The sequence below is a fragment of the Diuraphis noxia genome, unplaced genomic scaffold (assembly GCF_037042655.1).
Source record: "Diuraphis noxia isolate RWA-SAM2 unplaced genomic scaffold, SU_Dnox_SAM2 contig0003, whole genome shotgun sequence".
Lineage (NCBI taxonomy): Eukaryota > Metazoa > Arthropoda > Insecta > Hemiptera > Aphididae > Diuraphis > Diuraphis noxia.
This window is the reverse complement of record NW_028301713.1, coordinates 58,396,362-58,421,402: the sequence shown is the minus strand read 5'-3', so window position 1 is coordinate 58,421,402 and position 25,041 is coordinate 58,396,362. Positions and strand designations below refer to the sequence as shown.

General features: G+C 25.9%; 1 protein-coding gene across 2 annotated transcripts in view; it reads left to right on the top strand.

Moving 5' to 3' along the window:
- Window positions 1-25,041, top strand: part of rdx (BTB/POZ and MATH domain-containing protein rdx) — a 50,823-nt gene that overhangs the window by 3,768 nt on the left and 22,014 nt on the right. Inside the window, exon 3 of one of the 2 annotated variants that reach the window (XM_089224415.1) lies at window positions 21,185-21,228. The exons of the other annotated variant lie outside the window; for it this stretch is intronic. Coding sequence (XP_089080541.1) covers window positions 21,224-21,228 — 5 coding nt within the window. The 5' untranslated portion in view covers window positions 21,185-21,223. The remainder of the gene's footprint in view (window positions 1-21,184; window positions 21,229-25,041) is intronic. 2 annotated transcript variants of the gene reach the window in all.

Below are 25,041 nucleotides of genomic sequence, written 5' to 3'. Positions count from 1 at the left end.
GCACAGAATCTAAAATTACAATTTATAACATATGTGATTAGATTTAAATTTCAAAAATTTTTTTAGTCTAGAAAATAAATAAACATTTTGTTTTAAGTATTTTTAGTTATAGGTAGGTAAAATTAAATTATAAGATAAGTAGAAAATATGATGATGACAAATTATTAACTCATAATTTTTCTCTCAAATAAAAAAAATTCAAAAAAACATCCTAAAACTTAAATAAAAGTATTCTTTAAATTACTTAAAAATGAATTCAATTTAAAAAATTGCGAAATAAAAATGTGTTGTATAGATTTATACCTATATTATTGAAATATATTTTAAACTAGGATATCATAGTGTTTCTAAAAAAGATGCAGCAATCGTTTAAATCCTGGCCCTAGTCATTATATAATATTATAATATATGTTTATACGTAAATTTTATACATTATTATTTTAGATATTATATTGTTTTTTATTTTTTCTCTTAATCTCTTGTTAAGAATTATATTAAATAATGATAGTAAAAAATTATACATCTTGTATAGGCAAATAGTATGGCTGGCTAAATATATTTTTTTGGCTCCTCAACTTTTTCTTGTTGCACAATTTTTAATTCAAAATTGTATCTCTGAAATATTTAATGAATAGTTTATCATCTAATAAAATAAAAAACCATGATTTTAATTACATATTTAGGCTTTATTTAAGTCATGTCATTTCATGAACCAACAACAAAAGATAAATTATTTGATTAACGCATAGGTGTTAATGTAGAGAATAATTAATAATATACAAATACATTTCTGGGCAAAATAAAGACCATAACGGAAACCTGAGATCTAGGACATAATAATCGCCATAAACTAACTAAATAAGTGGATTATTCTGTTTTGTACTTTCTATCCTGAATAATAATTGTAGCAAATGAAACGATTTCATGAGGTCAAACAGTCAATAGTGGGCGTTAAAAGAACGTGGATTGTATATACGTATATTCACCGTCATACAGTTTCAGGTCAATATGATAGAATGGCGTAAATAAATAGGATCTCCAACAAACGTGCCTTCTCTTTTGTTAAATACGAACGAAGGCCTAGAAACACCGATATTGTAATTTAATCTGTATAATAATTCCTGTTTAATTATGAATGTATCCATTTACATGATTTTATTTTTAAATTATCACTGTTTAAAATATTACGACTTATTATAACTTAAAAATGTTAATGTATAAGACTTATTGTTTAATTTTTGGATGTACGTTTTTAATACTTTTATTAATTTTTCCTATTTATCTATTATTGGTACAGACCATATTTGGATAACTAATAACTATTAACTATTTATTATACTCGGAAAAAGTAATGAATGAATAATTTAACTTGTAAAATTTAAAACTTTTGAACATGATGCATTTAAATAAAAAAATGTACTTAACTGCTTAATTAACAGTAATTATTTGTTTTGTAATTTTTGAATATTGTTTTTTCTATAAGTATAAAAATGTGTTAAATAAGTTTCAGCTATAAAAATAAGCGTTTTACAATACGGTTCATGTCGAACATATTATTATTAGTTTATGTTTACATTATGTGTCAAATTAAATTTTGTTGCGACACAAAACTATATTTAAGTACCTATACCTTTGCTATTGTAGATAATATATTTTAGGGCATACATAGCTGATGGCTACAAGTTATTGTGATTAACCTGATTATTCGACCATAACATTTAACCAAAACGCTTGACCTTTTTCTATAACCACTATTTAAATAAAATGTTTTTAATCATTACGTTGGATCATTTTTGTTTTTTGAATCATTATTTGTTGATATAATTTCGTTAATATTCTTCTATTTAGACGAATTAAATAATAATTGAAACATACTGTTTGATGTTTATTTTTATTTGATGTATAGATTCCAAGCGGAGCGATGAATTTTACATGTCGTTACTTGGGGTCAAAAGTTAAAATATCCCAATAGACTTCAAAATTAAAATTAAACAATAACAAAATAAATCTTACTCAAAACCAGTTTTTGACAAAATCGATTTTCTTTTTCTGTTGCATCTGACTCATAAATGAACAACTGTAGAAACTTGGCATTTTCTCAGAATATTTTTACGAACAATAATATTAATTATTGATATGAAATAATATTCAAAATACTTTAGCTCTCTATGTGATATTTATAGATATTTTAAACTGTCAAATTTTTTTTTTGAATTACTTATATGATATATATTTTACAAAGTTATATGTATAAATAGTTTATTTTTTTAGACAAAATTTAAAGTTTTGAAATCATAAATAAAAGTAGGCATTCACTCGTAAGTTAATGATTTTTTTTTAGAAGTATAAATAGTATACTATAGGAACCAGATGCGGCTCTAGGGGTGGCAAGCGGTGCGAATGCACTAGACCCTGCGCTTGTAAGGGGCTCCTCAGGCCACAAATTATGCAATAAAGAAATATACATATATATGTGATATGAGTAATGGGGTCCTGCAAAATTTTACTTCGGATCTCGAAAAGCAAGAAACATTTAAAATTCTACAAGTGATTTTTCAATGAAACTATCTAAATATTTGGACTAATCTTAAGATATTTATAATTTCAAATTTCAAATTATTTTTTTTTAGTTATATTAATCAAAATGTAAACATTTTAAAGTTTGGAAATTGAATGTAACATCCTATATAGGTTGTTTTTATAGCTATTAAAAACTATTCAGCATTCCTATAACATTATTTTTGTTTTATATAAACCAGGGATGGGCAACTGGCGGCTCACAAGCCTTTTTATCTGGACCGTCCAACATTTCCATATCACAACATTCAATTTTAAAGTTTATTGTCTATACTCTATATTCTATAATTATACTTTTTAATAATACTATTTATATTTAATTTAATTTTTTTTTTTTTAATAATTCATTTTTGCTTTAAATTCACAATATTATAAACAACATAAATGATAATTAAAATGTATATTTTAAATGACCTTTTTTCTGCTTTCTATGTTCTGGCCCCCCGAATTTTAATTTTCTAAAAATTGGCATTCTAGTAACTTAAAGTTGCCCATCCCTGATATAAACATTTAAAATCGAAATTTTACACCGTACAGAAAGCTTTTTCATTAAGTTCTATGATTTTAATTTAACGTAATATATATTACAGTGACTTACTAAATGACGAGGATCAGTAGGTATTTTCGTATGTATCTTCATAGCATCATAGCAACTTCCCCGGGTTTTAGATTCTGAGCGGAGCAATTACCATGACATGTGTTTTTATTTTTATTTTTTGTTTTTTTGTGTCTGTCATCACGTTTTGGGGCAGTAAAAGTGCTTCGATTTTTGACTTCAATACCTCGTTCGATCAGAAATTGAATCTATTCGGTACTTGGGAAAAAATTCTTAATATTTTTTAAATAATCGGGATAAACAAACTAAAAATTAAGGGAAAAACTCAAAAACGGGAAATTTTACGCACAATCAATTTTCGACAAAATCGATTTTGGTTTTTGATGTAACTTTAAAATAAATGACCATAGATACATGAAATTTTCACCGAATGATTATATAAGTATATTCTATCCACCATTCAATTTTCAAAAAATTTCGACTTAAGTTGAACTATTCATAGGCATTTGAAATTTTCAATCATTATTAGTTTTTTTTTAATTAATAACAATAAAAATTTATTTGTTGGGTAGAAAATTTTGAAAATTGAATACAAGGCACCTAACATATTTTTACAATAGCAGTTGAAAAATAAAAGAAATATATAGTCATATTTTTTTTTTAAAAGCATTCAAAGTTTGAATGTTGACAACTTACGTAAAAGTCACGAATATTCGCAAATTATTTTAAGCAAGAAAATTCATAAAAAATGTTCTTTTTAAATCTAAGATTTGAAAATTTTTAATAATCTATAATATATCCTAGACTGATAAACCGTTTCCGCTCAGAATCGTTTTTCGTATTCAATGATATAATATCATTGGATTCAAATTTAATTCCATCCATTACAGTAACCCTAGCGACATCTACGACTTTTTTTTAAATTTACATTACTTAGTTAATTAAATTAAATTAAACTTTCTGCTATGTGTCTCATAATTTATCCATACTTCAATATTATACCTTAATTTCTTTATATTATTTGTTTATCAACCTGTCGGATTTAATTTGTATAGCTGTATTATCTTTTATTTCTAATTTGATTCTGCCCATTTTATTCAAACTAATAAATTATTAAAATATTATTTTTATGCCTATTGGCATATAATGTATTAATAACAGCTATTCCATAATTTAATTTGAATATTTAATATTGGTAAATATTGGAAGTTATCATGCTTTTTTGAGTTAGACAGTGTTGTTTAACACATGTGTTTAATATAACGACTACTTTCTGTGCTATAACAGTTATTTTTTTAGTAGAAGTTTCGTCTTTTTTGTTTTTATCTACACAGGTTCATGTCTAACTCAAACAATTTATACTTTCAAAATTTAATCATGATTTCTATTAACATAGGTTATTAGTTTATTACGCAAAGGCTTGTAATATATATTTTAGATTGTGAGTGGAGCGATGAATGTATTGATTTTACCATGATGTGTGCTTTTATTATTTTTATTTTTTTATTTTTTGTCTGTCATCACGTTTTGGGGCAGTAAAAGTGCTTCGATTTTTGACTGCAGTACCTCGTTCGATCAGAAAGTGAATCTAGTTGGTACTTTGGGGGGTCAAAAGTAAAAAATACTTTTCTAAATAATCGAGAAAAACAAACTAAAAATTAAGGGAAAAACGGAAAAGTTTTTCGAAAAAATCGATTTTGGTTTTTGATGTAACTTTAAAACAAATGACCATATATGCATGAAATTTTCATCGAATGTTTATATAAGTATATTCTATCCACCGTGCAATTTTCAAAAAACTTCGACTTAAGTTGAACTATTTATAGGCATTTGAAATTTTCGATCATTATTAGTTTTTTAAAATTAATATCGATAACAAATTTTTTGTTAGGCAGAAAAGCTTGAAAATATAATACAAGGCTCTTAACATATTGTTACAATAGCTGTTGAAAAATAAAAGAAATTCATAGTCACAATTTTTTTTACAAGCATTCAAAGTTTGAACTTTGACAACATACGTAACTATCACGAAAATTCATAAATTATTTTATGCTAGAAATTCATAAAAAATTTTCCTTTTATATCTAAGATTTGAAAATTTTTATTAGTCTGATATATCCTAGACAGATAAACCGTCTTCACTCAGAATCGTTTTTCGTATACAATGATATAATATCATTGGATTCAAATTTAATTCCATCCATTACAGTAACCCACTTGTAACCTACTGTACATCAGAGCGACATCCATGACTTACCAGCCTTTTTTAAATTGTAATCAAAAGTTTACCCGCGACTTTGGTGAACAATGGAACTACAAAATAAGTATATAAAACAATAATTTTTTTTTATTTCATCCATCGTTTCTATATTATTCATATTTAATGAAATAATTAATGAAAATTTTTTATCGTCGTACTTAAAAGAAATTAAATTTATTATTATATCCAATTGCACAAGTACTTAGTTGTTATGCGCAGTGGCGTACCTTTGGGGGGGGGGGGCAACAGGGGCATTCCCCCCCCAAAGGTACGCCACTGTACCACAAATAATGTAAATGATAAATATTTTTAATTTTCACTGATTTTAATCGTGTTTGATATCACTTATCAAAAGTTTTTGATATCACTTATCAATGTATTATAAAATAATGATAGTATATTATCTTTGTATAAAATTTCAATGTTCAACTTAATTGGGATTAGGAGTAATGATATATAGTCAGAATATATAGTCACTATTTCATAATGTGGTTATCACTTATCATTGATATCAAGTGATCAACATATTCATATTTTGTTTCAGATTATATTATAACTTATAACCATAAAAAATTGTGCAATTAATTAATGCCCCCTCCCCCCCAAAAAAAAAAAATGTTTCACAGGTACGCCACTGGTTATGCGTTACATGTAGTAGTATTAGATATCATAGATGTAATTAATTTTTTTATGGCCTCTCCATTTATGTTATAAAAGAAAATTGTATTTGACTTTGTTTAAAAATTTTACTGAATACTTTATATTATAATTTTAATTGTTTTCTATCTGAAATAATTAAAATAAGTAGGTAAACATAAGAAAAAAAATAAAGAACAATTTCAATATATTTATCTTACAGTTAATACTTCTAACAGTTACACGATTATTATGATACTCGTATCAAGTTCTGCAGTTTAAAAATTAATATATATAAACTTTAAAGATGTATATACTTCACTGTCTTTAGCAATAGTCTCTTTAAAATAATATAATAGTTATAATTTAATTCAAACTTGACACGATCGAAACCGTATTAAAAATAATATTAAGATTTGAGTCCTGTTTAAAGTGGTGGTCGAATTATTTTGTCATGATAATAGGAGGATGGTTGTAGAGGGTATAACTGATTTTTCACATACGTACCTATACTATTTAATTATGAAAATATAATTTATGGGTACCAGAAATCAAACATTAGAAAAAAAGGTGTGGGAAATCTATACTCTTTATCCGCTCCATTTGATCGCCACTTCCTGTTAAAATAAAATATTAGTTTTATTAATTTCCATCTAGTAACTTGACAGTCGCTATTTTCAAAATCTCTAAAAAACATGTTAAGATTTAAAAAATTTAAATTAATACTAAAAAGGTGAGACTGTGAATATCGCATTAGATATCTAAAGAGGTCACTGTAATTACTAATTGGATATGTTAAATTTAAATTCTATGATATAAAATCATACTTTGCACAAAAAAAAAACTGAGTGAAGATGATCTGTCTATTACTAAGTATACTTGATGATATAATTCTTGTTATAGTAATTTATTTTACTATTACTAATATAATAAAATAGTGTACTTTAAAAGTTTTCATGTATCTCTGAATAATATTTTAAAACTACAACAAAATAATTAAAATCTTTATACTCCATTGAGATACCTAATTTTGTTTTCAGTATGAACTCAAGTATGTTATATATTTTCAAGCTTTTGAACCAAATGATTTTTTGATAATTATAGAAAAAGAACTAAATATTACAGAAAATGAAAATTGAAAAAGTCAAATGTCTATAAATAACTTAATATATTTAAAAAAATATCTTGTGTACGGAAAATATTAAAACAAAAATGTTGTGTAAATATGTTAATTCGTTTTTGAATAACTTCAAAGAGAATTGATTTGGTCAAAAACTGGTTTTGGGAAAACATTTCTGTTGTTCCCTTACTTTAGATTCTGAGCGATGAATGTATTGGTTTTACAATGGTGTGCGTCATTATCATCACCTTTCGGGCAATAAAAATACTTCGATTTCCTTCAACTGTATCTTTTTCGATTGGAAAGTGAATCTAGTTGGTTCCCTGGGGAGGAGAGTCAAGTAAAAAATTCTTAACATTTTTTATAAAATTAAGGAAAAAAGTGAATTAAATGCAAAATCAGTTTTCGACAAAATCCATTTTGGTTTTTGATGTATCTTTAAAACAAATGATCGTTAGATACATGATATTTTCAGTGAATGTTTATAATAGTATTTTCTATATACCATACAATTTTTTTGTTATATGCTTTGTATGAACATTTTAAGTTTCCAAATACCATTTAGTTTTTTATTCTATAAATAAAAATATAATTTTATTCGTTGATTTAAAAATTTTGAAAATGTTATACAAGGTTCACCATAAGTTGATATGTTAGCAGTTGGAAAATATTGAAAAATATATATTATGTACTTTTTTTTTGATTTATAACTGTTTATAGTTCAAATTTTGACAAAATGTATTAAAAAGAAAATTTACAAATTATTTAGTTAAAATATCCAAGATAGACTAACAATTTTGACTTAGAATCGTTTTTCGTATACAATGATATTATATCAGTGAATTCAAATTGTATTATATTATCCAATACAGTGATTCACTTAATTGTAGTCTAATGTACAACAGAGCGACACCACTTACCCTCTTTTATTTTTTCCCTAAATATTAACTTAAGAATTGGGAATTTAAATTTTGGCCTCTCCAATGTGTCATCTGTATTCTTCATTTTCATACTTAATAATATGATGAAACGATATAATGTGTATAATGTAGAGTATATGTCACATATATTTTGATAAATATAACTTTTAAACTATTTGTTCGTGGTTGGAAGTGTATCTGTTAAATTAGCATGAGAATAATCTAATGCATACAATGTAAACATATTTGATAAAAATAATGTCACGGATTTATGGGTGTGTGGTTGTGGTACATTGTTACAAGGAGGACGTGCGTAATGAAACTTTAGAAGATCAAATAACGGTCATTATGTTAGGCGGCGTTCACTCAATGTATATTATACAAAATACAAATGTATTTATATTATGATCAGGGCCTGATTTAGGCATTTTGTGGCCTTAGGCAAAATAAAAAATGTGGCCCCTTGTCAACAGTAGCGTATATAGCCCCCCCCCCTCCACTAATGAGTTGTATATAGCAAAATAATAATTCATTACAATTTAGTATTTACTTATACATTTTCATAAACATAATTATAATATACATTTTTTTATCTCTACAGGCTACAGATTTCTTGTAACTATTATTTATTAATTAATATAGGTATATAATATTATATATTTATTATTGATATTGAAAACAAAATTTAACATTTCTTTTATATTATTTATTAACCAAAAAAAAAAAGAAAAAGGAAATTATACATTTTTACAGGCACTTAAAATAGAAATAATTAATTTTGCTATTTTATATTATAACTTTTTTTGCTTTTTTTAAAGCATATTCATTTATGATGTCATCAAAATTTCTGTAAATGAAAATAATATACTGAGTACTGGCGAGTCTGTCATCACAAGTGACGGTTCTCATAATCGTATGTTGAATGTTTACTTATTATTAATATACTTGTGATATTTGTTATGCCTGGTGAGTGATGGCCGATGGTTGCGGCCCGTATGGTGTTTCCAGTATGTATAAAAATAGACTTTTATTTATTTTCATTTACATTTTTGCTGATAAGTGATAAGGATTAATTTTTTTTTTAAATTATGTTTCTTATATTTGTTTTATATGATTAAAAGTAATACTTTAAAAAAAAAAAAAATAATAAGATTCATATAAATCCGAGGCCTTTAATAACGGAGGCCATAGGTAGTTGCCTATCCTGCCTAATGGTAAATATGGCCCTGATTATGATATGACATTAGGTTTTATCAATTTAATTACTATTTAATTACATTATATATAGGTATATTTACTACACACCATTTTATATGTATATGTTCGGTTTTGGATTGTTTATTTGTTACAGCTTATTATTGTTTGAAATTTAAATATTTAAATATTCATACCAATTGCTTTTATTGCTAATAATTAATAAATTATTATTTATATTATCACTATTGTCTTAACTTTATTGTAATTCAATTCAATTAAATTTATTTTTGTTTGTTTAAGGATAGTCTAGACTTTAGATTATGGAGTGTATATTAGTGGGGGGTTTTTTTTTTATTTAGAAGAATATATTTACAATCTATTTTTACAATAATCAGTAAGTATGATGACACAATTTTATTTATATGACATTAAGGAGATTAGAAAAAGAAGGCCCTCAGCAGTGCCACCTGACAAGAAATATTAAGTTAGTTAATTATTTGGTATAGTTTTAGTTTTTTTTGTGTTTATGCTTTGAGCATGTCTCGGGGCCACAGCCTTTTTAGTTTTTTGGGAGCGTATGTTGTAGAGGATAATTTTTGGATTAAAGGGTTGTAATGAGTGTGGAGGTTGGAAAAAATTTGGTATAATGGGATTTGGCCAAATCGTTAAGGGTAGGTAGATTTAAATCTTTGTGAAGATTTTTATTTGTTACGTACCAGGAGGCGGAGGTTATTAGGCGTAGGCATATTTATTGAAAAGCTTGTAGAATTCTGGTGTTTGAAGGCTTTGAAGACCTCCATAGCTGAATGCCATAGAGCCAGACCGGGCGGATTATCGCTTTATATATTGTCACCTTATTTGTTAGGGATAGTTTAAATTTTAAAAGGGGTCTAAGGAGGTGCAGCCTGGGATTATCTTGTTTCCGCTTTAGTTTTAGATGTGGACCCCACGTAAGACGTTTGTCAAATGTGAGCCCTAAGTACTTAACTTCGTTTTCTGAAGGAAGGACTTTGTTGTTGAGTGTAACTGGAGGGCAGTTAGAGTTTCGTAAAGTGAATGTTACGTGAATTGATTTGGTTTTGTTTATTTTTATTTTCCAACGATTTGCCCATAAGTTAATCATGTTAAGGTGGTTTTGGATCCTTAATCTAGCAATTTCAGGATCGCGATGTAACGCCGATATTAGAGTATCGTCAGCTATATTAGTGGGTTAAAAAGTTAAACGCACTTTGATGCAACTAATTTACAAAATTATGTTTACAAATTGAAATAAAACTATTTTACCTAATAAAGGTACAATTGGTACATACATGCTACTATTTTACTTTAATTTAAATTATAATAATATAGTTATGCTAATGATAATGATAAATGCATAATTAATAACCTAATAAAATAATCAATAATATTTTTAGATCAATTTTTTCTCGGATTTTTTACTATTTATTCTAAATTGCAGTTGCGATAGTATAGTATATAGATAAGTACAGTTATACTTGGAGTTGTTTAATATTGTAAAATACTCTAGTACTTTTATTTAAAACAATTTAGATATATTCGGCATTTAGTATTATATGCATAATACATTACACGTATACACTTATATTATATTATATTTCTATGATACTATAATAGTATTACTTACATTTCATTTATTCAAATTTTTTCAAAACACATAAAGGTAAAAATAATATTTTTCGCTACCTTCTAGAGATTTCTCTAAATAATTTAACCTGCACATGTTATGTAACTAAGAAGAGAGATGGCAATAAATTGAATTGTAGGGGCTTGACCGAAATGACGGTAAAGCGACAGGCGCGTGAAATTTGGAACGAATCGAACCCCAGTGTTTTGCACAACGCGCGACCTCCCTACTCACCAATACGCGTGTTGACCGCATTTCTCTTAGAAAGTATTTTACATGTCGTGTTTATTTGCCCTCTTATCAAACAGTTAACCTCTCGCTGACTCAAATAAACATATTATGTGTATTTGTTTAATATGTTTGTGTATGGGAAATATAAATGAATAACGTATAGGTATAATGTATAAGTATAACATAGGTATTATGATGATTTCTGAAGATATCAATGTATGTCAATGTGTTATTCCTCTTATCATATGACATATGTTATTATTTTTCATAAATTATTAACATCATGATTTATAGGATCATAAAGATTAATATGTATTCATGAAAAGGGTTTAGTATACACAATCATACGTAGTTGCAGTAAATGTAAATTTTCAGTAAATTGTACTAAAAAAGTCAACAAATTTAACTCGAGAAATGTATTTCTTATTTTTTTGAATGCCATTTCATTTGTAGATTGTTGATACTATTATTTTGTGTTAATTTTATTTAAATCATAATTTTTGTTCTTTCAAATACTTTTAGTTTTTTGATTTATTCGTAATTATATCCTGTTACTTTAAATAACTTCCTTACATGTATTTTTCGTTTTTTGGGGCTTATTTATGATGCAGTAGCTTAGTGCATGCATTGTTTTAAAGATATTGATCTAACCTGAAATTGAGCAATATAGTGTGCTAGTAAGACAAATGATTTGAATAATCGTAAATTACACTGCTTAGTCCGGTGGAAAATGTAGAATAATGGCGGGCCCCGTTTAGAGTATTTGTGTCGGGTCGGCCAGGTGCTCTATAGTCTATACCATAAGTCAATGATGACCTCGTTCTCGAAACCGGTGTTAACTAGGTCCGTCTTTCTGTCGAGACACCCACAGCCCTCTTACTTTATTCGTATCAATTGTGCCCCGTAAACATCCAATTGGTTTTTATAAAGAAATAAAACATATAGCACTAAGCCATTAACGGAAGTATTTAAGAATTTGATATTAATTTAAAAAAAAAAAAAACTTTTACGTAACGATGATGCGCAAAAGTGTAATTTTCTTTTATTAACTATACACAGGGCTAGGTAATCAAAACGTACTTTTCTAATTTTTTTGTAACACTCATATTGTATATTTTTTATCGAAGTATATTTTAAAGCAACAGAAACAAAAAAAATGTACTACAGCATGAAAAAGTTTAGTGCAGTACAATAGAAATATATAACTTACATTTTTCATAATAGTGATTGTAATAATAATAATGATGATAATGTTGTGTTATCATTACAATCAATATCAAAATAAGCATGATTTTCTTTTTTTTCCTAAAAAAATATTATATGTATATAAATTAATAATTGAAAAATGAGGTATTAACTATTCAATATATTTGCTGGTGTTCATATATATTAAAAATAATTTGTACAGCATGATAAGTTTTTCTTTAACTTTCGAAAAATAATTGGAGAAAACGCTTGGTTAAATTTTTTTTTTTGCGTCCACCTGTCTTTAAATATAATCGTTATTTCGGCAGACATTTGAATAAATTCTAAGTAATAAAACTGTCTGTGTAGGTTTTTTTATTTTGTTCGTCCTTAAGACAACAAAGAGTGCACGGTCATTGTGTATGACTGGACCCTAATAATGTGCCGAGGTCGTATGGGTCAGATCAGCTGCTATTAAAGAAGTCTTCAGACGTTCTAAATCATCCGCTGTGTGTGGTGGCCTTTTATGAGAAGGATATAATATATTTTATAGCTGTCAAGTCAAATTATTGAATATTTTTTTAGTTTTTCCATTTTAAATAATACTTTAAGTATAATAAATTATGTTTTCTGTTATAAATTTGCTTACATTTTTTTGTTTTGATAGAAAAATTGTCTGTACTGTAACTTAATCCACACCACCAACACAACTTATATATTTTTTTGATTTTGATTATCTTACATTAATTTAAACAAATTTCCCTACTATATTTTGGGATGTAAACTCGTTTTTGTTCGACATAAACAAATAAATTCTTTAAATTATGAGCTTGAATAATTTAAGTATATACACAAAAAAAATCTAAATACAACACACATCATTGTATAATAAATATTTTTATACCTATGAGTTCTGCTCAGAATCTATAAAATGATGAATGTTTCATGTTAAAAGTATTATTTTAATATGATTTAGTCCTTATACATATTACCCACATAATTGAAATTTTTTTTTTTATTATTCAATTTATTCAATTTATCTTTGATAAAAATGTTGATGGTGAGTTAAAAATTTGACAATTTAATTTAATTCATGGTTTCTTATAATAAGTTAAGTCATACAAGTATACAGTATAAAATACAGTCACAATTTTTTTAAGTGCTTAAATTTAAAATTTGTAAATATTACGAAAATATACAGATTATTTTGGAGTTTAGGTAATAGTTAATAATCAATATTTACATATCAATATTACATTATGATAAACATTTAACACCTCCCCAATGAGCGTAACTTGAGGTCGAAGATGGTGAAAGTTGGATAGGTATTGGACACGGGTAGTTGGTGCTTTGAATAAATTACTTTTTTATTTGTCTTATGATTGGGTAATCTTATGGTTTTTCTAAAAAATAATCAATGAAAACGAACAATTACAAAGATTCGTAAACTAAATGCATATTAGGTAAACCAAATTCAGTTTAGAACATTTTTTCAAATATTATGTTATATCATTTGTTTAATTGTTTTAAATTTGTTTTAATTCTAATATGATATTATATAATTTGAATCCTATATTACTATTATTTTATGCTCCTATTAGATTACTATTAGTTTTTTGGTAAATATTATTATACAATGTTAGTGTTATAAAACGTTTGGACATTTTAATGCTCATTATTTTAAATATTTTATTTTTTAGATGTTTTTTAAATAATATTATATAATAAGCTACCTACTTTCAAAATTAAAATATTGTAGAAACTTATGTGAAATTGTTTATTATAATGTTTTTTCTTTCAATAATTGTATAATAGTCAAATATGGAGACAGAAATAGAGAGTGTCGATAGGTATTTTATTTACCTTTAACCTAAATACTGACTTGTGATCAATAATTTCCTGTGTCCAGTAACCAATTTTGCTATAAATACTGCGTTGTTTAATCGGGCACCACACATTGTGGCGTTGTTTCTTATTTAGTGCTATTATTTTATAATTATTTAGTGTTTTATTTTTGATATATTATAATATTATAAACGTAAATGATGATACATTAATCATACACTTTGCATATATAATAATAATTTTAAACTAGACCTATACAAAACGATTTAAATTCGTAAATTTTTTTAAATGATGTTCTATTAAATTATTATTATACTGATATACCTACTACCTATATTATAAAATTAATAATTTTACTAAAACATTTTGGCAAGGTAAACATTGTATAACTTGAGCAGATATATTATTTCTGTCATTTCTGGGTCACATTGCCGTATGTTTCTATAGTATAGGTATGACTAATGTGTTTACGTGTTGTTATAACTAATAATTTCTTATCATATTATTTGATAAAAGTAAAATATACCTACATATTGTTACGGTAAAGTGCATCATAATATTTTGTTATTTCTGAATTTAATTTTAATTCTTTTTTTTTTAATTTGAATTAAGCCTCGGCAACTAACCGTTTAATTCTTTGGGGATCAATGAATAGCAAATGTAACAAATATATGTATAGTGGTTTAGTGGTAAATACACTATACGCCGATTAACGGGGTTGCAGGTTGTTTTATTATGTGTGTATACGTTTTATATAACAGAAAATCTTAGCTTTGATCTTAGAGAGGGCACTATGTTTATATAATATGCAGATATTATGTTTTAGTTTAATTTTATTGTAATGATTATAATATAAGTAATATTTTATGATAAAATGATGAAATGATTAATATAAAAAATTTTTGAATTCCGGTGTTTGATTAATCAAATATACTTTGTTTTTTCAGTCATAATAAATGATTTTACAATGCAAAATCTTTATTTATACGATTAAGAAATTGATTTGCATACTTAAAAAAAGTATAGAGCGTAAACAGTATAATGTGTATATATATATATCTTGTTATATACTTATAAAAATTATAATAATATAGTCATTTAATAGCTAATTTTATTAGTATTATTGTTAGGTTAGATTGATTTTTTGAAATAGTTATTGAAGCAAGAATATAATGAGGAAAATAATAATAAATGGCTACCGTTTTTCACCTGATTTACTAATACGCTAGAAATCAGTTTATTGCATTAAGACTAAAGGGACTATAATCTCTTTAATTAGAGCTCAAATATAAGTGGTGTGAAGAATCTCATGGGTCAGTGTGGATTGTGGAGAACGAGTAACGACAGACTTGAATAGAGAGGGGATGAAAGAGATGAACACATAAGAGTGAAAGTGAATTTGGATATCTTTTTTCCGTCAGCTAACAGAGTCGAAATGACTCTGGTCTGGTCTAATGCACAATGAGAAAGACTTATGAACGCTAAACACGAGGCTAACAATAAAGACGATCGAACTTTACAAGGACTCATTAAAACACGTGGCGGAAATAAAACACGTGGCAATAGTTTTCTATTGCATGAATATTTTTATTTATATGCTATATCTATTAGTTTCTTACTATTATAAAATACCTATAGATACTATTACCTTTATGATTTTATGTTTAGGTAACACAAATTTAATTATTTATCTTTTATTTTTACAATAGTCTGATTAAAAAATCTATTAGCTATCCATTATTTTTGTGAATTTATATATATATATATATATATATGTATCATATTCTATATTGATTATTGAATAATAGTATGTAAGATTATGTGTATTTATGGTATTGTAGTAATTAGTGCTTTATTACTACTTCCAGATTCAGTTTAAACATGTACCTATCGTAGACTATACAGTATTACCATACCTTTAGTAGGGAGGCACAATTTAGGAGAGGGTGTTTGAATAGATGAGACAATTTTCCTTATCCTAGATTGCAATGGATTAGTAGACTTCTTGTTGTGTGCCAATTTTAGTGAATGGCTGGATCACAGGAGCGAACAGAAGCCCATAATCGTAAATTGTTGACATTAAAGAAACGTAGTGAAGAATCAGTGCCGTAGTCAGAATTTTTTTTGGGAGTGGGGGCTTTAATATTTTATTAATAGGGTTAGGATATTACCGGTACTACCGGATGAATTAAGTTTTATATTCCGGGGGGGGAGAGGTTAAGCCTCTCTCCTCTCAGGTAAAACATAGCGATAAATATTATGAATACTGCACATTGACAGTTGATTGATTTGTTACGAACACAATTTAATTATAGCTAATAATATAATAGTACTATATTTGAATTGTTCTTGTAAAAGTTTTGTTTAACTGATCTTATTACTTATTAGTTATTAGGTATACTAATAGATAAATAAATTGTAAATACACTATCAAATTTTTTAAGAAATTTACGCTGTCAAAATTGATGCTCAGCGTATTCAATGATATTCAAATTGAATACATGCATTTTAGTGACCTACTCAACGACGTGGTTAACACTTGACAGTCTATATCAACGATACAACGGAGTGACTTCCCTGTTTTTTTTTGTTAATAGGTCGGACAAAGCCAATGGTCAACTTCACAAAGACATGTCTATTAGTTGTCATTTGAGCATGTGTTCCATAATGTACGGTTACTTATTTGATTATACAATGATGTATGTTGTTTTTTTAGTCTGTCATTACGTTATAGAACAGTAAAAAAGCTTCGATTTACTTTCACAGAATCTTTTTTAGTGGTAAATTGAATCTATTTTATACTTTTAGAAGATCAAACCTAAAAAATTTCAATATTTTTTGAAAGCGTCTGGAAAAATAAACAAGAAATTAAGTAAAACTGAGATTTTTACCTAAAACCAGTTTTCGAAAAAAAAAACGATTTTGTTTTCTAATGTAACTCAACAAAAATAATATTAAATACAAGAACATTTCTACTGAATAGTTATATTAGCAATTTATATGCACCGTACATTTTTCAAAATATTATTTCTTTTTGAGTTATATATATATACGAGTATAAGTTATAGATATATAAGAAATGTTCGAGTTTTATTAGATTTTTTATAATTTTTTTTTTTGATCATTCAAAAAACTTAAAATATTATACACCGTTCTTCATAAGTTTTTGTAAGTGGAAATTAAAAAATAATTAACTGTGCGTAAATCAGCAATAATTTTTTATGAGCGTTTGAAGCCAAAATTTTGATAAAATTCATAAAAATCACAAATATTTAAAAATTATTTCGTGTTGGAAATTAAAAAAAAAATCAAAGATTGTCATTAATAGTTCATACTGTACCCAAGAAAATTAAAATTATATAAATGCATATTTTATTATATTTTCAAATATAATTTTTTTTACCTACTTTTGTACTGATGCCTATATAGACAATAATAAAATAAATTACTTTATTCTCAATAATATCATCAAATATATACTTAGTAATATAATAGGTTGATAAACCTTCGCTCAGAAACGTTTTCGTATACAATGACTCTGTGAACACCTAATTTACAACAACTAGATCGTTACCCACTTACCTGCTTTTTTATTTTGATTACTTACGGATATCAAATCAGTGTATTATAAACATTACTATATTTTAATGCTTTAAAAGAGGAATTAACCCTCTAAAATATATTAAATACGTTTTTCTAGATCATATAAAAAAAATTTACTTTTAAAATAATTCTAGATTCAGTATTGTATTTAAATGCAGATATGCAATGTAATTATTTAAATATCAGCAATTGCTGATCTACTTAATACATCAAATATAAAGTTTCTAGCTCCAGCTCTGTACTTTCTCCAATATGACGTTTGGTCGATGTAACTTTCTTGAAAATGTAAATAATTTGTTAATCGTTGTAACCAAAGTCCAAATATTCTATTATGCATACGTTCATTCTTATTAAGTTTTGGGGAGGGAAAGGCTTTATGTTTTTTTGTCTTTGATTTTGTGAAAGCCGAGCCCGTTGACAGCAGCTTTCGAAATTAAAGAAAGGCGGCCAGGGCAGATGTTACGAAATACCCGGCAGTGAGTACACCAAACCGCCACCGCCGACGCCCGATGGATAGGTAGGTACACCAGAGAGAGTTTTGTCGTACACGTTACCCAGCATCTAGGTTAGAATAATGCGGTTAAACTTCCGCCTCCAACAACGTCGAACAAAATCGCAACAATAGACGAAAATAAATAGCTGTTCATTATTTGAGCAGAACATGATTTTCACATTGCGCTGCCGTGCTCAATTCTGCGCATATCCTTATTATAGTATACATCATTTTTATTGTTTCCTATATCTCGATTTACATTTTAACGATGAATCTGTTCATTTAAATCAAAAAGTATTGTTTCAAGTACTAGCATTTCTAATAAGAAGTCAAAATGATGTGCATAATAATATTAATGTATCGTATCACCTACAATAATCATAATTTAATTTAATAAACAAAATACCATAATATGCACATCCTTGGTGTACATAATAAATGTATTATAAATTATCTGGATTTCATAATTATGAAATTAAATTATGTTTTCATATATTTAAATAAATAGGGATATTAAGCACGTATATATGTATTTTAGAATTATATTTAGAAAACTGAATGTTAAATGTGTTTTTTGTATATCATTGGTTATAAATAATTATAGTGTTTAAAACCATGATGGTAGGTACTATTGAACACAAGTCGTTATACAATATTATAGAACATAGATATTTTCATGATTATAAATTTGACCCAAGGTAAGTAGGATGTCTAGATATTTCTATTGATAACAACTGCATAATATGATGAATGTGTCAATTGTGTTTCATTGTAATGAATATTATGGCTTTTTAGATAAACATAATTTTATGTTATACGTATAGGTTTGATAACAACAACAGCAGTGTATTATAGTTCTCGTTTTCAATATTTGCTCATATGTTATCATGTTGGCATGTAGGTGATATTAGTACATACATATTATATTGCATGTATATTGTATATCTACTGTACTAATAAGCTCTTCGATACGCCCACCATATTTTTAGTGGCCTGAAAGCGTTCGGGTGAATGGGAAAGTCGAGAAAACGTCCGATTTCTACAGGCAGCTTCATTTCTGGCGTCATTATCGCAGCACTATGGTACATTTCTCTGTGAAATATATGTATGAAACTCTCACCGACTATCATTGTTGTACAATATATTTCTCCATTAGAAAGCAATCATCAAAAATTATATTACTGCCTTTTCGATTGCATACTTCAATATTTTTAAGGTGAAAATGAAGTCATCTTATCATGTTTTAAACTGTTAAGTATTGTGTTAGGGAGAGGAGAAGTAGGTAAATCGAAATAAACAACAAATAAAATTTAAAAAAAATAATGTATATTGTATGTTATGATCGCTTGATTTGAGATTTTTAAAAAGTAACTACTTCTAATAACAATTACGCAGTTGTTAATTGATTTATAACAACCGAGTCCTTGGCGAATTTACATTATCAATTGAATTATACATCGCACCATCCAATATTATAGCTAACATTATTAAAATCGTTAATAACTTAAATCTCCAAGTAATTAATTTGATCTAATAATATATATAATATAACACAGACACAGGTACTATTCAGTTTTGATTATTTTATACGTTAAATTAACTTTATTAAAATTATAAAATCAAAAATTGGAATACTAAAACTGTATTCTGTTTATTAAAACATATCTCATTTATTTTAAATTTACTTTGCTTTATTTAAAACGCTAGAACATAATGTTAAATAATCATAATTTAAATTTTTAAATATAAAACTTAACAGTTAAAGGGAGTTTTTCTTATTATTATAGAACATTTGTGTTTAGGTATTAGAACTCAATAAGTAAATTTAAACATTACATAATATTGTGTTTAAATTTTAATTAATTCCATATATGTTATAAGTTTGATATATATTAACAAAATATTCGAAGAATTCAATATTAAGAAACCAAGGAAATGTATAGTGTAATTGCTTTCTAATGAGGAGATCAAATTGAATTATAATTAAAAATGTTTAATGAAATGTTATATGCATAGTTAATTAAACATTAAAAAGTACACTTTATATGATTAGGTCTATTAATGGTTATGTTTTTCGTATTTCATTATTCGTAACCATTTATTAGACCATTGAGTGTTTAAAATACAAAACATATATTATTTAGAATATTTTTATTTATCGAATGTGATCTTGAAGTATAAGTCTAAGTTTGGATATTGGTCGCCTTCGTACTTATAGCCCTGAGAATAATCTATCTGAAAATAAATTTATGTAGAGTATTATATATAGGTATGAGTTTACTTTATGTATAATATTGGAAAGTGTTTGTCCCCGTAGCAGCAGGAAACACCTTCAACCTTCATATTTTTAACTCTTCCTCGGTTTGGAGGCCTCTTTAGTTATCTGTATGTATTATAGCATAATAAATCTCTCTAGGCCACTTTCTAAGGATCCAAAACAATATAACCATACACCTTAAATATTAACAAAAGTTTAAATATAGATTTGGCTTTAGCAAATTTTCAGTATTAACTAAAATACTTTCCAACCTAAATAAAACTATATTACAACTATTATATACCAGAAAAATAGTTTTATCGATTTTGAGCGTATAACAAATATGTAGTACTTATAACTTAACATTCATAATAAAGTATCGCATATGTTGCATTTGCAGCTATAAAATATTATGTTTGCGAGAAACCTTGACCTAGTTACTAAATTATAATTTGGACCACATGTGCTCCATTTTTTAATGGAAAACCAAAAAAAAAAATTACGACTTAAACTTTTTTTATGTAAATGTATAAACATATAAACACATAATATATACTTAACATATACCTGTATTTATATAATACACACACATATATATATACATAACTAAATAAGCTTCAACATATTAATTATTAATGTAAGTATTTTATTTTTTACAGAACACTACTAGATTTTGATTTGACATTTATCTCCCCATCATGTCGTAAGTCGTAATGTTTTATTTAACTTGTATTTTATAGTCAACTTATTAAAGTATTTTTATTGCACATCTAAACAATGTATACTTTTGAAAATAAACAATGTTACTATAATACATCAATTTCTTGATTTATTTTAAAGTCTAGAAATTTATTACAATTACCAGATGGTGTTAAAATGTTCTTTATTCATATTTTAACCTAATTTTTTGTTGCTAAACAATGCTATGTTTCTGGTTCGAGTAGTACTATATAGTTGATTTAACATTAGCACGCGTAACCGTTGTTACGTAAATACTCGTGAAATTGTGTCGATCTCTTTTGGAGAAAGAGACAGGTGAAAGGGGTCTGAAGAAGTTTTTCTTTTGCATTTTTTTTTTGTTCTTATGCACTTTCTTTCATAGGGTGCTCAAATATAACATTATTTTTTCTTTGTCTCTGGAACATTGACTTGGCATTTGCAATAAAAATTTCAAAGCATAGGTACATTTAAAATGTAATATGTTGTACGTAATAATATTGAATAATTTGTATTTTATAGTCTAAACATAAAGCGTTCTTATTATTTTACAGTATTTGAGGCTAGTTGAGATTAACCGTCTACGTAATTAATTTATCTTATGTTATAAATGGCGTGTTTTCAAAAATATTATCCTTTGCTAGCGCTATTCCTTTTTGCTATTATTATGTTATAAGTCATAAAAACTTACTATACGAATCATTAAAAAAATAAATGATAAAGAGCCTGTTGTACAGACGTGCCAAGGACTCTGTGGTATCAGTAGAGGAGTTGACGTTTCTGACATCATATCAGGGCCAGACCGATAAAATAACGTTGAAAAAAAACCGTTTAATATATTTATTACTTACTATACCAAAGTATGATTTGTTGGAAAAATTTATATAAACATTTTATGGTGTTAAAATATAAAATATTATCATATATAACTTATAATGGGCGATGTATTTTGTAGTCAATGATATCGACGTGCATCTTAAAATTTAATTTTAATTGATATAATTGTATTTATAATATATATTTTATGTACATATGTATATATACTCTCAATGGTGCAGTCACCTTCGCAAAAAATAATAATCACGTTTCACGTACGTAGTTTATGTTTATCTTTGTAATTATGTTATCATTTATAGACTTTTTAAGTTTCTAGTGAAAAAAAATAGGTTGTAGGTACAAGTAGTATAATAATTTAACGTATTAAAAAATATAAAGTACCTACCTATAACCTCTAGGTAATAAAAAAAAAAACAATCTTGAAAGTTTTTGTTAATTGCTTAAAATGTATGATCTTCATCATCATCGATATATTAAGTTGCTATTATGGCCATAATTTATTCATACGAACAATATTTTATGTTATTTAAATATTTTACTACTTGTTGAAGAAATCCAAACATTAAAAGAAGACAATATATTCTTAAGAATTTTAAAGAGTACTTAAATAGATATGATTTTATTTTTTATTATAGTGTAATACTGAGAAGTAAATTGTAAGAAATTACATATTTTACTTATTTTCTCCATTCAAAACGTGATATGTCGATGATATATTATATTTTAGAAGTTAAACATTATGGCTGGCAGCTGCATTAAAATTAGCAGGTCCGGAATCAGCCGATGGTGATCTGTGCCACCGCCCGTTCTAACCTAGAATTCTATATAATATTATTATTGTTTAAATATACGATGATTTTTGCAAAGCGTCCTCGTTTAATAGAAGCCGTGTAACCGAGACAACAATAAAGAATGTAACTTGGAATTTTTCATAAAGTAGTTTTAAATCATAAAAAATAAGTAATTTATGTAAAAAAATATAATTTCATTAAAAAACTCGCCTTTTCAATAAACTTTGTAAAATGTAGAGTTTAAATTACTTTTTAATGAATATAAAATTAATGTTAAATGTATTGTTTCATTAAAATTATTTTAGATACAAACATTTCAACGGTCAATAAAATATAAATAACGATTTTAATATTAAATAACTTGTATTGTATAATAACATAATATAATATAATATATGTCTCAAGAAGATATACATTATACAATATATATACATATTTAAAGTGGCGGGGTGTAGGTAATATAATTTAATTTATAATGTAGACATAAGATTTAATTTCTCTGTCCTATATTTTTGTTAGTCCAATATTATGATTAAATATTAATTATCAATTAAGTGTTTCATGTATAATAATAAATTAAAAGATAAAACTTTGCAATATTAAAGAAACTAACATGACCTAATGCAATAGGAAGGTACATTTAAAAAAATAATTAATTAATTTACGTTTAATTGAATTTTATCTGTTACATTAATCAGCTTTCAATAAAAATGTTCTCAGATGGACTAGAAAATATAACTTTAATAATATAAATATTATTTTGCTACTTATCAATAGTTTTTCTTTTAAGAAATCAACACGTCATATTTTATAGGTTTTATTACAGAAAAAAGTCATGATAGAAATATCTAATAAACCGTTTGCCATTGGCGAATGTTTATTCAAAAAAAGAAACGCCGTATAAGTTTCATAAAAACATTTTGTATTTGAATTTATAATATAATTAAAACTACAGTAATACTCAACTTAGAATAATTAGATTGTCAATTTCTATGGAAATAGCTATAGTTTGTATCGGTTTTTAAATGTATTACTTATATTACATCATAATTTTTATTCTTTTTTTAATCTTAATTTTTGTCACTTATTACATAATTATGATCGCATTGATTACAATATTATTCCACTTTCAGATAAGTAAAAATTATAAAATGAATAATGTTTCAGTGAGAAACATAAATATATTATTTAAAAAATAGTTACCAAAATTATTCTTTAGTTTTATCATAATATGAACTATATTGAAAAATTTAAAAGCTGTTCTTTGTTAAACAACAATCGAGAACGGTTCACATTTTTGTTGTTAAGGTTTGTAATGTTCAAATTGAGATTTAAACAGAAATAAACATCGGAAAAGTTGCTTGGAAAAGTTGGAAAAACTAAAAAGCCTTTTTTTAGAGGGATTTTTTTTTTTTTGCATGTATAAATAATTGCCACAGGTTACATAATAATAAAACACAAACACTGATAATTTTTATATTTTGTCACTACCTATATTCTTAACCTGTGTTTATTTATCTAAAGCTAAAAACCACTCGACCGGTTTCAATGAAAAATTATACCATTTATATTCATCGATTCCTTGAGACTTTGAGGGTGGTTAATGGTTATAGTTTATTTTATCAACCCTTATAACTAAAGGGTAGCACATGCTTGAATTTTTTTCAGCTCATGAAAAAATATTATTAATTTTTTTTTGTCTATTTACGTGGTTTAGTGGTTACCATTAGTTACATTGCTATTATAATTATAAGATACATGATATTATTATAATTTCTTTTACAAATATATTTATAAATAAAAACATTTTCAGGTCGGACAATGCTCAGGGGCATAGCTAGTATAATGTATTATACAATAATTTAAACTACAACAATTGTTGGTTATATCGTATCGCACATATATTATAATTTTAGAAAATATTTTCTTTATTAACACAAATATTAACAATTAAATGTAATACCTATAATAACAAACTTAATTTTCACATTCCTGAACTAATGTATGGCAACTAATGCGCATATAAATCATCAACATACACCAATGTAAAAATAATTTCTTTCAAATTAAAATGCTATTTACCATGCAATTATTAACAATATTGGCTTTAATAATTCGACTTTCACCTACAGTATTTTTCTTAAATTTAGAAAAGAATAAAATTCATTATA